The sequence below is a fragment of the Aquarana catesbeiana genome, linkage group LG01, assembly GCF_042186555.1.
Source record: "Aquarana catesbeiana isolate 2022-GZ linkage group LG01, ASM4218655v1, whole genome shotgun sequence".
NCBI lineage: Eukaryota > Metazoa > Chordata > Amphibia > Anura > Ranidae > Aquarana > Aquarana catesbeiana.
Window position 1 is genome coordinate 667,923,187 of NC_133324.1, and position 14,789 is coordinate 667,937,975.

Genomic DNA, 14,789 nt, shown 5'->3' on the forward strand with positions numbered 1-14,789 from the left:
TACTTACCTGTTCTGTGCAATTGTTTTGTACAGAGCAGCCCAGATCCTCCTCTTCTTGGGTCCCTCTTCAGTACTCCTGTCTCCAACCCTTCTATTGAGTGCCCCTACAGGAAGCAGCTTGCTATGTTGGCACCCAGGCCGAGCCCCGCCCCCTTTCTCTCCTCAATGGCCAACCGACTTTGACTGACAGCAGCCAGAGCCAATGGGGCAACATCGCTGGATCTAGATGGACCTCAGGTAAGTATTAGGGGGGCTGAGGCTGCTGCACACAGAAGGATTTTAATGCATAGGATGAAGAATGCAGAAGTTGAGACTGCAAATTTGTGGATAAGGATGCTTTAAAGTGGTTCTAAAGCCTCAAGGTTTTTTTACCCTAATGCATTTTATGCATTAACGTAAAAAACCTTCTGTGTTACAGGACCCATCCAGCCCCCCCCTTATTCTTACCTGAGCCTGATCTGATCCAGCGATGTGCACAAGAGCAGCAGCGCTTGTCACTGTCTGCCTCCACATTAGATAGACTGATAGCGATAGGCGCAGACAGGGCAGCTCAGGAGCATGCCCGCATGGGTGACCCCATAGAAAGCGGCTTTTCATGGGAGCACTAAACGAAGAGGAGAGGCCTGAAGCACCGGGGGGGGGGGGCAATAAAGAAGAAGGATCCAAAACCATTGCACAGAGCAAGTAAGTATACCATGTTTGTTATTTTAATTTGAAAAAATATGAAGGTTTAATGTTACTTTAACCTTTAGTTCCATGAGACTCCTATCTGTGAGATGGGTCTAGTGATGATGGAGGTCAAGGATCCAACTGAAGCTGCCTTCTGCCTCTTTGATGTTAGCTGACAGGGACAGGAAGGACTGATCCTTTAACAGAGATACTCAACATTAATATAAAGCAGAGCCATAACTGAGGCAAAAACCTTGCTAATGCTATAAGGTGAACAATATGAATATGCAGATAGGCATCCCAGATGTCTACTGAGGCCAAAAAATGTAATGACCAACCTGGCATTTACCATGAAAAACTACCTGTAAGAACAAGTTCAGAGTTTCCAGATTCAGAATAGGACTACTTCATTTAGTTTGGGAACCATGAAGAAGTTAGTGTAAAAACCTGGAAAGTGTTCACCTGCTGGAAAAGGGGTAATTACATCTTGATCAAAAAGCAGCAAGCAGATATGTCCATTGGACAGCAGAAACCAGATGCGCCCATTGTAATAAGGAAGGAGACAAACTGGAGAACATGAGGCAGAGAGGGGGTTTGTGGCCCCTGAAAATGAGGTTCTGGATCAAGGTATATTACATTTTCTGGGACCAGAAGGCTGACCTCCTCTCACTTTGATGAGTAGGGGCACCCCATCACAGTGAGAAGGCCTTTGCCGGTTTGGAAGGCCTTGTCTTCTTATGTAACTGGCTTAGATTTAGCATTGGAAGTCTTATGCCCCGTACACATGGTCGGATTTTCCGACGGAAAATGTGTGATAGGACCCTGTTGTCGGAAATTTCGACCGTGTGTAGGCTCCATCACACATTTTCCATCGGATTTTCCGACACACAAAGTTTGAGAGCAGGATATAAAATTTTCCGACAACAAAATCTGTTGTCGGAAATTCCGATCGTGTGTACACAAATCCGACAGACAAAGTACCACACATGCTCAGAATAAATAAAGAGATGAAAGCTATTGGCCACTGCCCCGTTTATAGTCCCGACGTACGTATTTTACGTCACCGCGTTTAGAACGATCAGATTTTCCGTCAACTTTGTTTGACCATGTGTATGCAAGACAAGTTTGAGTCAACATCCGTCGGAAAAAATCCTAGGATTTTGTTGTCGGAATGTCCGAACAAAGTCCAACCGTGTGTACAGGGCATAAGAAGTATGACAAGAAACCCTGAGTAATCTCAGACATGTACAGAGAGAAGGCTAATCCTGGAAATTTGGTGAGGTGTATCCACCAAGTCATTCATGCAGTAGCCAAAAGCTATAGGCAAAATGTCTAGCTGACTATGAACTAAGGGATCAATAAGAGTGGATTCAGATTCAAGGGCCACAAGTTTTGTTCACACAGTAATGGGCTGACAGGCTGCCATAAACACAACTAAGGGTTTAATGGCAAGGCCTGCCAAGACTCTCGATGGAGGGCTGCAAGGGTCTTGATAAGGTAAGAAACCACCACAACAATTGCCCATTTCCTAAGGAAACTTTCCTCAATTGGGTATTGTTGGGTGAAACATTTATAAAGAGTAAATATTTTTTCCGGCTGAGGCTAATCTCTATACAGGACACACTCAACCTGCACATGGATCGGAAAGGTCTTAGTGTAGAGAATTTTAGAGACGCCATACTGGATACTTTTGAATATTCAGGGTGCTCCTACACCAAACAAGAGTGAACAGCTTCAAAAAGCTTAAAAAAAGCAAAGCATAGCAATAGTCTTCTTTACCGTTTCAGATCCGTGCTATAGCCGAATGACGGCTACAGCGCGGACCTACTTTGCCAGGAGGGCGTCAATAGACGTCCTCCCGTGCTTGAGCGGCCTGCGTGTCTATGAGACTCGCTGGATCACAGATCGGAGTAAGGGGTCCATCCCAACCCCTTACCACGTGATCAACTGTCAGCCAATGACAGCTGATCATGTGATGTAAACAGAGCTGGTAATCGCTGATAGCGTGAGGAGAAAAAAAAACGCCGCTCACCGGCGGCTGTCAGAGGGACATCGGTCCTGATTAAGGGGAGCAGCCGCGGAGTCATCTGTACCCACCAGTGCCACCTACCAGTGCATAACAGTGCCACCTACCAGTGCCCACCAGCGCCACCTACCAGTGCCTACAGTGCCACCCATCAATGCCCACAGTGCCACCTATCAGTGCCCACAGTGCCACCTATCAATGTCACCAATCAGTGCCTCATCAACAATGCTGCCCATCAGTGTCACCTACCAGTGTCCATCAGTGTCACCTACCAGTGCCCATCAGTGCCACCTATCAGTGCCACCTATGAGTGCCCATCAGTGCCATCTATCAGTGGTACCTATCAGTAACACATATCAGTGCCCATCAGTGCCACCCATCAGTGCCACCCATCAGGGCCCATCAGTGCCATCTTATCAGTGGCCATCAGTACCGCCTTATCTGTGCCCATCAGTGCCGCCTTATCTGTGCCTATCAGTGCCACCTTATCTGTGCCTATCAGTGCCCACCAGTGCAGCCTATCATTGCCCACCAGTGCTGCCTTATCAGCGCATATCAATGAAGGAGAAAAATTACCTGTTTGCAAAATTAAAAAAAAAAAACTATGAAACATTTTTTTTTTAATTTCTGTCTTTTTTTGTTTGTTTAGCAGAAAATAAAAACCCCAGTGGTGATTAAATACCACCAAAAGAAAGCTCTATTTGTGAAAAAAATGATAAAAATTTCATTTGGGTACAGTGTAGCATGACCGCACAATTATCATTCAAAGAGTGACAGCGCTAAAAGCTGAAACTTGGTCTGGGCAGGAGGGGGGTTTAAGTGCCCAGTAAGCAAGTGGTTAAGATTGGGAGAAACGTCTGTAGCAGAGATATCATCCTTATCCAGTGCCTCAGAAAGTAAGGGGTTTTCTTCAGCTGACACCCCCTTTTCTTGCATTGTCTGGCTCAAGGGCAAAGCCAAAGACTAATTCAGAAACAAAAATTGAACAGGCATGGCTGTGACCCCTGCTGTCTAGGGCCTCAAAAAGGCTAATAAATTTGGCCCATAAACTCTGACATTGTGACAGAAAATTCCTCTTTAGACAGGAAGTCTGGTGTGGCCAGATAAATGAGCAGAAAAAGTAGGAAAGTCAGAATGGGGGCAGGCATCAGAGAGCTAATTAATGTACTACCACCCCCAGGCTGAGCCTCGGCTATTGAGGCTAACCAACCCCTTATCTCTACAATTATGATCTGTCATGCCTGTGAACAAAATGTTCTGATGGGGTACTCATGATCTTTGCAGTAGTGCCTCAATGTGCTTTCAGAGCAAGAAAACCAGGAAATGTTGTCTAGCCAGCATCCTTTCTCTAAAGAGGAAGCCGCAAAGTGTGCAAGTGCAGTAACTGCCGTGGGAGTGAGTAGCACCCGTTCGCATGATCTCAGTAATGCACCACTCAGGAAGAGGGGGTACAATAGCATCACACTAGGTGCGCTTTTAGAATTTAAGATGGTGCCAATGCCACCACACCAAGGCAACCCTGGAGCCATCACCACACCAATGGAAGGATGGATAGAGGTCACCATACCCCAAAGGGGAGACTGGGCATCCTGGGAAACATTTTTAAAGGACGTCCACCCTGTACTCACTACTCAGGAAAAATCTGTGATCAACAGCTTTCTGGCTTAACCCTCCACGATAGGCATACCCCCACAGGGTCCTTCAGAAACTGAGCTCTGCACCAGGCAGATCATGACTCTGGACCTGTAAAGCACCCTGTGGATAACTCCACATCCGCACTACATGCCAAAGGGAGCACACACAGCAGGAGCCAGTGTAAAGCAACATTATAAACTGGTCCCATATCATCCAGAGATGGAAAAAACTCCATAGAAGAAGGTAAGCTTCCCTCAGTAAAGAGAAGAGGTCCATCGCTTAGGGACACTAGCAAATATGGGGGCTAGCTGAACATTTTTTCTAACATCTATTCACCTGAAAGCAATTGCATATAACTCAGTCACAATGACTTAAAGAAGCCTGTATTCTGTACTACATAATCAATAAAATTATCTTTATCTTTAGACTTTCATTCACCATGAAATGCAAACAATGGTGGGATAGGTTTCCCACTGTTGCTTATAATTAGGAATAGGAGATTTTCACCTTTCACTGAATTCTCCTTAAAGAAAAGATAGGTGCCTTCTCTGGTGAATGCAAATATATTTGTGAAATATCACAAAACATCGTACAATTGAAAAATATACCGTATATAAAAAATAAAACATCAGATAAGTGTTGCATTGACAACACAGAGTCAATTCTGTTAAATATTTCCTTAACAATAATCCATTTTGGCAGGGTAATAAGAAAAATGTTGGAGACTTTCTCATTATGTGTGACACAGATGTACAGCTTTTTGCACCTGCCATGACACAGTGAAGTAAAGGGCTGAGATTTTAAAGAAATGCATTTCAACACATATTTGCACTAAGTAGTGTAGTTCCACCTTAAGGAAAGCATGGGCTACTGTTATAAAATTGTGTAGTGGGAGCTCAGAGGCTTGGAGGTTTGCACGTCTGTCTTGCAGCACTGGGGTTCTCAGTTTGAATCTCAGCCAAGCCAATATCTGCATGTTTTTCTTGTACTTATGTGGGTTTCCTCCCACACCCCAAATATAGCTGGTAGGAATATTGTCACGTTTCTAAATTGGCCCTAGTATAGGTACGCATGCGAGATAGGGACCATAGATGGTAAGCACCTCAAGGGCAGGGACTGATGTGTGTTCTGTGTTATGTTTACAGTATATCAAGTGCTGCCCCAACTCTCAGCACTATATTATTTTATAAGCCACATAAGGGTTGATTTACAAACACCGGGGTTTAGGAAATCGATACAAAAGTGGGATAGTAGTCTATTGGAACTAGTTACGTTTTTATTTCTTAAAAAAAGACAGGAATCTGACTGATGTGGATGGCATCTCTGCTGTCCTTTGCTCCAGTTTTTGTAAAAAGGCTCTGCAGTATATAAAAAGCAATGACTAAAATGATTACAGTTCTCAGTAAGCGGAGGCTGAGATCACAAAACTGATTTAAATCAGTATAATAAACAAATTTATCACTTTGACTAATATGACTAGATGGCCCTCATATACTGAGTTTTAAAATATGTGCTTTCATTTCTTTAGTCTGGCTCCGCTAACTCCATAATTCTTTTGCCAACTTTTCTTTCTAAATCCGATCGAGGCAGCTGTAGGAAAGAGGGACTCAGTGTAAAAAATGGGACTTTATGGACAGAAATCTGGAAAGGTCATTGATAAAAATGATTTATCTATGTTTTGTGAATTCTACCACATTTATTAAAATTGGTTTTGCAATTAAGCCATAAATGGTTGAGCTCTGTCTGCTTTCCATACTTAAATTTGCCAAAAGCCATAGTTAATGTTTATAGAACGCACTCAACTCTCTACTGCATGTGGACTTTTAAACTTTTGCAGTCTTAGAACTGTTTCTGTAATCTAAAAAGAAATACTGGTCAAGTGTGACCTGAGAACACTCTGTATTCCTTGCCTGTACAAATCCTTTCAATCATTACAATTTTTATTGTATGTATACAGGTCTACAGCCAATTAATATAAAAAAAAATGTATGATTTCATCCAGTCATTTGAACTTTGAAAACAGTGATATCTTCCGATGTGTCCAATCAAATTTGGAGACAATTCAGCTTTTCAAATTGCCACCCCAAGATTTGCCTATGTAGTGTAAAGAATCAGTTAAGATTTGGAGTTGTATTGCAGGTTTTTTACATTTTAGCCCCTACTACCAGTGGCGGCTGATGCTCAATATTTTGGGGGGGCAAACAAACCTGCCCCCCCCCCCTTACTTGCACAACCGCCAACCAACAACCCACACACAGGAGACGTACGGGAAAGCCGTGATCGGATGGAGGGCCATGATCGGAGGTGGTGCGGGCTCCTGAAAGCTGTCCCTGGCCCCCTCACTCGCACCCCCCCCGCCCAGATGGGTCGGACAGGAAGGCAGCCATCCATGTCCTTACCTTAGGAGGTTGTGCTGGATCCTGGGTAGGACTCCTGGAAGCTGCCCCTCCGACCCTCCACCTGCTGCAGCTTGCCAAGGGAAGAGGCGGGCTGTTGCTTCTACTCCCGACTGAACAGGAAGTGGGTCCTGAGACCTGATTGGCTGGGAGTCCTAAGACTCCCTGGCCAATCGGGTCTCAGGACTCACTTCCTAATTGGCCGGGAGGAGAAGCGGGAAGACATTGAGAATATTAATTGGCTAATGTCACACAACTGGGTGGGCTCAGGGTGCAGTGCTCTGCGCCCCAAGCCCACCCTTTTTTTAAGCCAATTAGTGTTTCAAAAAAGAAAAAAAAAACATTGAAATCCATGCGTCCGGTGCCCTGCATGTAGATTAGGGAACGGGCACATGGATTAGTGGGTCGGTGCCCCTGCGCACCTAATGGAGCGGCTGCCACTGCCTACTACATACAATTTATTGCCAAATGTAAAGTGGACTTACTAGTCATTGAGTTCAGGTGTTTGCAATGGAGGGTACTGTTAATTGTCAGGATACAAAAACTTGTATTTTTGTAATTGTGTGCTTTCTACCTCATGGCAACATGTGAAATGCATTTGTTTGTTTCAGCATGGCTATATTCCTGTGTGCAAAGGCAGGTTCATTAAAACATTGTTTTCTGAGGTGTAGAGCAGCATGAGTTGTCTTTACCTTAATCCTTATGTACACTTTATGAATGAGTTGGAATCCTGGTTGCAAGCCAGGTCTTATAGACCAACATCAATACCTGACCATTAGACTTAATGGGCACAAAGTCTCAAAGACACTCTAAACAACGTGGAAAGACTTCCCAGGAAGGAGGTGACTAGTACAGTAGTAAAAGGTGTCAATTCCATATTTATTCCCATGGTTTTGGAATAGGATATCTATCAAGCTCATACAGGTTTGATTGTTAGGTGGTGTCCACAAACTTTTGGTCATATAGGGTGAAATTTACTAAATCAGGAGCACTCAGAATCTGGGGAAGCTGTGCATGGTAGCCAATCAGCTTCCAACTTCAGCTTGTTCAATTAAGCTTTGACAAAAAAAAAACTGGAAGCTGATTGGTTTCTATGCAGAGCTGCTCCTGATTTTGTACCATACAGTTTTAGTAAATCCCCCCGATAGTGTATGTGTGGCTTCCAACCAGGGCTGTATTTAGACACAGGGGTTTATATACTAATGCAGTAAATGTTATTCACTTTGCAAAGTGTATGTTTATTTAGATCCGTAAATAAAGTGAAACTTTGTTCATGTTGAATAACCAATCATGTTTAAGGGAAAAAAAAACATGACTTTTGCTTGCAGAAAACTGGATGATTGAAGCAATCACTGCTTTACCTCATTTGCTGAGCTAAGTGAACACTTATGCCCCGTACACACGGTCGGATTTTCCGACGGAAAAAGTGATAGGACCTTGTTGTCGGAAATTCCGAACGTGTGTAGGCTCCATCACACATTTTCCATCGGATTTTCCGACACACAAAGTTTGAGAGCAGGTTATAAAATTTTCCGACAACAAAATCTGTTGTCAGAATTTCCGATCATGTGTACACAAATCAGACGGACAAAGTGGCAAGCATGCTCAGAATAAATAAAGAGATGAAAGCTATTGGCTACTGCCCCGTTTATAGTCCCAACGTACGTGTTTTACGTCACCGCGTTCAGAATGATCGGATTTACCGACAACTTTGTGTGACTGTGTGCATGTAAGACAAGTTTGAGCTAACATCCGTCGGAAAAAATCCTAGGATTTTGTTGTCGGAATGTCCGATCGATGTCCAACCGTGTGTACGGGGCATAACACTGCAAAGTGAGCATACACTGTTTTATTCTTTTAATAAATCAGCCCCAGTATGTTGCCCTTGGCACACCTAAATGATGACACCCTCTTGTCCTTGTGTCATTGTGCTATTGGAGGCAGCATGGGCCTGGTTTAAATACAAAACTATGTTTCAACTGTACAGATCTCCAGACAAGAGAGAGGAAAGATGATTTTATGTTGTGTTACCTTTCCCCTATAGGTCCCCTGCTGATTTAGCCATGAATGTATAAAGGTGGCCAGGACATGGAAACAAAATAAGAATCAAGTTATTGCAACTTATACATTTTGAGGGTCTGAGTTCTGCCACTAGCTACTCCCTTTTTTGTCCACTTTACTGAAAAAATTAGTAAAGGAATACAAAGTGTTCTGTGTGAAATTTACTAAACTCTTTGAGTAAAATTTAGTCTATACAATCAATGAAACTCTTATTATCTAACCCTCTGGGCAATTTCCAAAATTAGCAATTTGCATGTTGAGCCAAGGAACCTGTGCCCACTTGAAACATCCGGAAGATTTTTTTTATTAAAAAAAAAAAACCTACTGGAGGTTTGAAACATAATAAGATTAGCTGAATCAGCATAAAACATAACTTACTATGTAAACTGGGCATGTCTTACCGGTGTCTATTAGGGCTGCATACGAATGTCTAAAAATGGAATTAGGTTCCAATATATTCAATAAATGTTATGGCTACTGCATTACATAATTTTGCATTTTTTCTTAAATCGTTAACAGGGTTAACAGGGTTTTTTCTCACACCGATAACAGGGTTAAAAGTAGCAATCATCTAAATACTTAAAATAAATGAGTAATTATTAAAGTTTCTTTTTTTTCTTTTTAAATGTAATTTAGAATTGGTATGTTAACTTACTGTATATATAAGCTATATATCAGGTTACAGTAGCCTTTAATAAGACTGCTCCAAGGAGATGTATCATATTCAACTCAATAAAACCTGACATAGATTCTAACCCCCCTTGAATGGTATCAATGATCAAGCAATCATAAGCAAAAATCAATTTGGAAAGTTAAGTACAGGTTAAAAAAGTATGTTAATTAGGTATAATACAATTATTTTTGACTATACTGCAAGTTTTGATGGACTTAAATATTCCAGATTTAAACAGCATTTACAAAAAGAAAAGATGTTTAAGAACTTGACATGTCAGCTCTGAAAGTTACAGTTATATGTTACATTTGGAATTAAAATGTTTTTTTATTTTATATGACTGCCATTATTGCCTTATCAGTTGGATACATGTTTCCTTGTTTACCATAGATGCAGATTTATGTTTCTTTTTATGCACAATTCCAAGTTTAATAACTATTATATATTCTTCTAGCTACAAGATCATTAATTTTAATTAATATATGTTAGTACTATTGTTAAACCCAGTTATTTTAAACCGTTATTAAAAGAGATATCAGTGTGTACCATCAAACACCAAACCCTTCAATAATATATTAAATAGTTACAAAAAAGATCTCATACTTACAGGTGGTCCTGTGAAGGGACAAAACAGAAAAAAAGGAAATAAAACAAAAATTAGAAACATCATAAAATAACACATAAGAAAAAACACAATATACTGCACGTCTAGTAGTGTACAACATGTGCTTTCTCTATTATTAAAAAATATCTTGTGCCTTTCTGCCTTGTATATTAGGTGTTGAAGATATATCACCATCTAGAATAATAGGCCTTGCCTTAACCTCCCTGGCGTTATGATTATGTCAGATTTTTGCGTTTAAAAGCGGTACAATTGTTTTGCATAGAAATTTGGCGTTTTTTATTGTAGGCCTGTAATTCTTAGCAATAACACACTTAAATGTGTCCAAACAAGAGTCTAGTAGACATCCCGGGTATGATAAAGTTTGAAAGACAAAATCCTAAATTATAATATAATAAATAACTATAAATAATTATAAATTATATAAAATAATAATATAATAATAATAAAATTCATTTCCCCACGCTTCACTATCGCTCAATTCTGCAAGTGTTCTAATTTACTATCGCTGTTTTCTAGCTGGTGTAAAACCACTTTTGACATAAAGGGACACTTTTTGGTTGCCATGGACAATCTCAATTTTCCAGGCAGAAAGAGCAGTATATATAATATAAAACTGCATGCAGGGCATTGGACAAAAGGGATGTGAAATAATTTCATACAGTACTGTAATCTGTAAGATTACAGTGTACTGTATGTATTATGAATTTTCATTTTTTTCTCTGCCGCCAGGCTCCACCCCCGTGCATTGCGACGCTCGCAGTTAACGGAGCCCAGCACACAGAGGCATCGGGCGGAGGACATAGCCCACGGACACAGTGGGGGAACATCGCAGGATCCTTGGGACAAGGTAAGTACACCGCATCAGGATCCTGCAATGCAAACCCGAGTGTGGCTCTGGGATACCGCTAATGGTACTGAAATTTAACCCTGAGCCACACTCGGGAAATCCGCCAAGGCGGTTAAGAAAGACCAAGATCATTAACTTACTGTAATCATTACAATAATTTACCATCCTGAATACAGGATTGTTTGGAAGTATGTGATTATTACTTCCACAGTTATGTGTACATGTTGCTATATCTGTACATTTTTGAACTCATGCCTGCCTGTTCGCACATTTTAAATGGAGATTTCAGTTCTACTTTAAGGCCTCATGCACACTGGACCTTATAATAACGTTATAAAAATGCCAGTAGCTTTGCAGTGAGTTTTTCAAAGTTTTTTTTAGCATTTTTCAATGTTTTTAAGCATTTTTTTTCAATGGGATCAAAAACATAAAAAAATTGCTGGTGAGCCAAGTTTTTGAGTGTTTAGCAGCATTTTTAAGCGTTTTTTGACATTAGAGCGTTTTTACATCTGAAAAACTCTTCTCAGAACCCACTAGTTTTGAGGTTTTTTTACAGCTAAAAAACGCCCCAGCCAAAAACAGTTGATAACAGCCTATGTGTGCATGGACACATAGGGTATCATGCTGGAGAGTTTATTGACTGTAGAAAAAAAGACAAAAACAGCAGCTGTAAAAAACACCCAAAAATGTCCAGTGTACATGAGGCCTAAGTGTTTAGAAGTGGACAACAACAGGGGCAAAAATAAAACCTTTGCAAGTAACTGGCAATTTTAGGGCCATTGACAATACATTTATTATTACATTTTTTTCAAAGTAACAATTATTACTCTTCCAAAATTATAGGCTGCGCTTGGTTACAAAATGTGCCTTTTTAGTGAAACAATGAAAACAATATTGCCAGCCTAAACCATTACTTTTTTGCTTTAGCAAAGTGAATTTTCCAATCAATGATTTCAATTAGCCTCTGTGTATTACATATAGTGATCTGGTTTTCACTGAAAGATCCCACAGATGTAACGTTAATTCTCTTTTCCCAGTGACTTTTTTATTGGAATTTATTTGGAAAGTTAAGTCAAACAGCAGTAAATATATTTCATTTGCAGGAAAGAAAATTAACGTCTAACACAAAATCTGTTTTATTAGAGCTGGCGGGCACATTTTATTTTTTATAACGGTCTAATGTATTGGCGCAGCTTATTTACCAGATATATGTATAAGAGTATTTTATTCCCTTCAATTTGCAGGTGCAGACTGCAGCAGTCACCATTAAATGAATAAATGTTCAATTATTCCACTGAAGGATAATAAAAAAAAAAATACCAATTGTGTACCAATAATTTGTTCTACTTCTGCAAAACAGGTTTTTAGATGATTTCCAAGTGAATCTTAATTTATATAAAATATCTCTTAACCACAGGCTTTCAAAAGAGAATGACGGGTTATTTTCATACTTCATTATTCTCTTCTGCTACTGTATTTTTTTTTTTTTATTGTGAATGACAAACCATGTGTCTGCCACATGGTACCACAGACAGCAGCTGGGGATTTTGTGAAATGTGCTCTGCACATGCCACACATTGTGGTGGGGCTGCATTGCCAAATATATTACAGGTGCATTTTTGGGCTGTCTTAAAGTGGTTGTAACCCTGTACAACCACCTCTACCTACAGGTAAGCCTATATTAAGGCTTACCTGTAGGTACTGGAAATATCTCCTAAACTTGTACGGTTTAGGAGATATTTACCATATACGCTTGCGCCGATGTCATCGGCGCATGCGCACTAAAGAAAGGGAAGGATGACTGGCGACTCCGGCCAATCAGAGACCCAGAGTCCGTGGCCCCCGGAAGGAAGAGGAGTGAAGATGGACTCTTCCACACAGCGAGGACAGCGGTGACATTACAGGCTTCCTTTGCAGGTAAGCGCAACATAATGGGCTAGTATGCGATGCATACTAGCCCATTATGCTTTTACTTTGCAGGGGAAAAAGAGGAAGTAAAACCCATCAGGGTTTACTTCCTCTTTAATGTAACACATCCCACTACACAATAAATAATGCACCAATGTGAATGAGCCCTAAAAGGTGTTTTAATATTATTAATGCCTTAAAGAATTGATGAACCCAAAAAACAAAAAATGTAATATATTGCAGCTTACCAATCTTTATATGTGATGGCTGCATTCATTTTCTTTTCTTTTTTTTTTATTCGCCTGGTGATCTGGCCAGTAATGCACCTTCTGTATTAGCCTTCATGTACACTACAGCTCCTAAACTTGAGTTTAAGAGCTTTTGGCGTTTTTTTTTTTTTTTTTCATAAAAGCCTATGGGGTTGATTAACTAAAGACAAATCCACTCTGCACTACAAGTGCACTGCAAGTGCACTTGGAAGTGCAGACTGTAGATCTGAGGGGAAGATCTGAAATGAGTGGAAGCTCTGCTGATTTTATCATCCAATCATATGCAAGCTAAAATGCTGTTTTTTATTTTCCTTGCATGTTCCCCTTGGATCTACAGAGACTGCACTTCCAAGTGCACTTGTAGTGCAAAGTGGATTTGCCTTTAGTAAATCAACCCCATAGTGTCCATGTACACATAGGCTTTTACCAGAATTTAGGAGCAGATGCGGTTATGGGGAGGTTCAACCTCCAACAACCTCCCTCTCCTGAATGTGAAAGAATCACCTGCAGGATAGGAACATTTTGACTTGCCACGTTTTGCATTTTCCTGCAGACACGGTAAATCACGGTCAAGTGCACATGAAGCTTTAGAGTGCCCCACTCTGGATGAAAAAGCACAGGGGCACCTTTGGACAGCAGCATCGCCAGTCTGGGGGAGGGGAGTGTTAGATGTACTAGCAGATGTAGATACAATAGGGTCCCTTTCACACAGGCATTTTGAGCAGGTCTGGGGGAAGGGAGTATTAGATGTACTAGCAGATTTAGATACACTAAGGCCCCTTTCTCACAGGCATTTTGAGCTTGTCAGTTTTTCAAACTGACTTACTTGGAAGGTCCACGGAGCCCTATGAACAGGCGGATGTAAACAGACTTCTGGATCCGACTGGGTCCTTTTCTATTTTGGTGGACTGGAACGGAGGTAGCCTAATGTAAACAGACAGTCCATTTACACCTGGCTGCCATAGCGCTCAGTGTAAATCTCTGCATAAATTGAACTGGCACAGATGTTACATCCATCCTGCTCTGATCAGCAGATCTGCTCACAGACTCACAGACTCTGCTTCGTGTGAAAGCGCCTAACATATTGAACCAAACCCCAACTCTCACTGCAGTTACATAACCAGTCACAGCAGACAATTTTTCTCCTTTTGGGATAAACGTTTTACATGAATAAATATAATCTGATGATTGTAAGCACCCCTGTCAGTAGCAAATGGTTTCTCTCTGCAGTCTAACTGCTACATTTGGGCAGCTTGTTCTGTTGAAAAACAACAGATTTAGGCTCGGTTCACACTGGGGCAACCCGACTTACAGCGCGACTTCAGGGACTTAGGAGGAGACTTCAGCACGACTTCAGCGCGACTTTAGCGCGACTTTGCGCAACTTACAACGCAACTTAATGTTGCCTCCAGGACAGGCGATCACAGAATAATCAGCTCTGTTGGAGGGAGGGGGTTGCCTGGGCAAACGTGGGAAGTACCTGTGTAAATTATTTTCTTTTTCCTGTAAAGTCGCTTCAATATAGATGGATATCTGACTTGGAGGCAACTTCCACTGAAATCTATGGGTACAAGTTGCCTAGAAGTCGCCTTGATGTAGTACAGGAACCTTTTCTGAAGTCGGAGCAACTTCAGTAGTGTACATTAAGAATGCTCTCATTCACTTCAGTGGAATTTCTTA

General features: G+C 41.1%; 1 protein-coding gene across 1 annotated transcript in view; it reads right to left on the bottom strand.

The window, feature by feature from the left end:
- COL25A1 (collagen type XXV alpha 1 chain) overlaps positions 1-14,789 on the bottom strand; it is a 657,401-nt gene that overhangs the window by 264,973 nt on the left and 377,639 nt on the right. Inside the window, exon 4 of the mRNA XM_073602240.1 lies at positions 10,068-10,075. Coding sequence (XP_073458341.1) covers positions 10,068-10,075 — 8 coding nt within the window. The remainder of the gene's footprint in view (positions 1-10,067; positions 10,076-14,789) is intronic.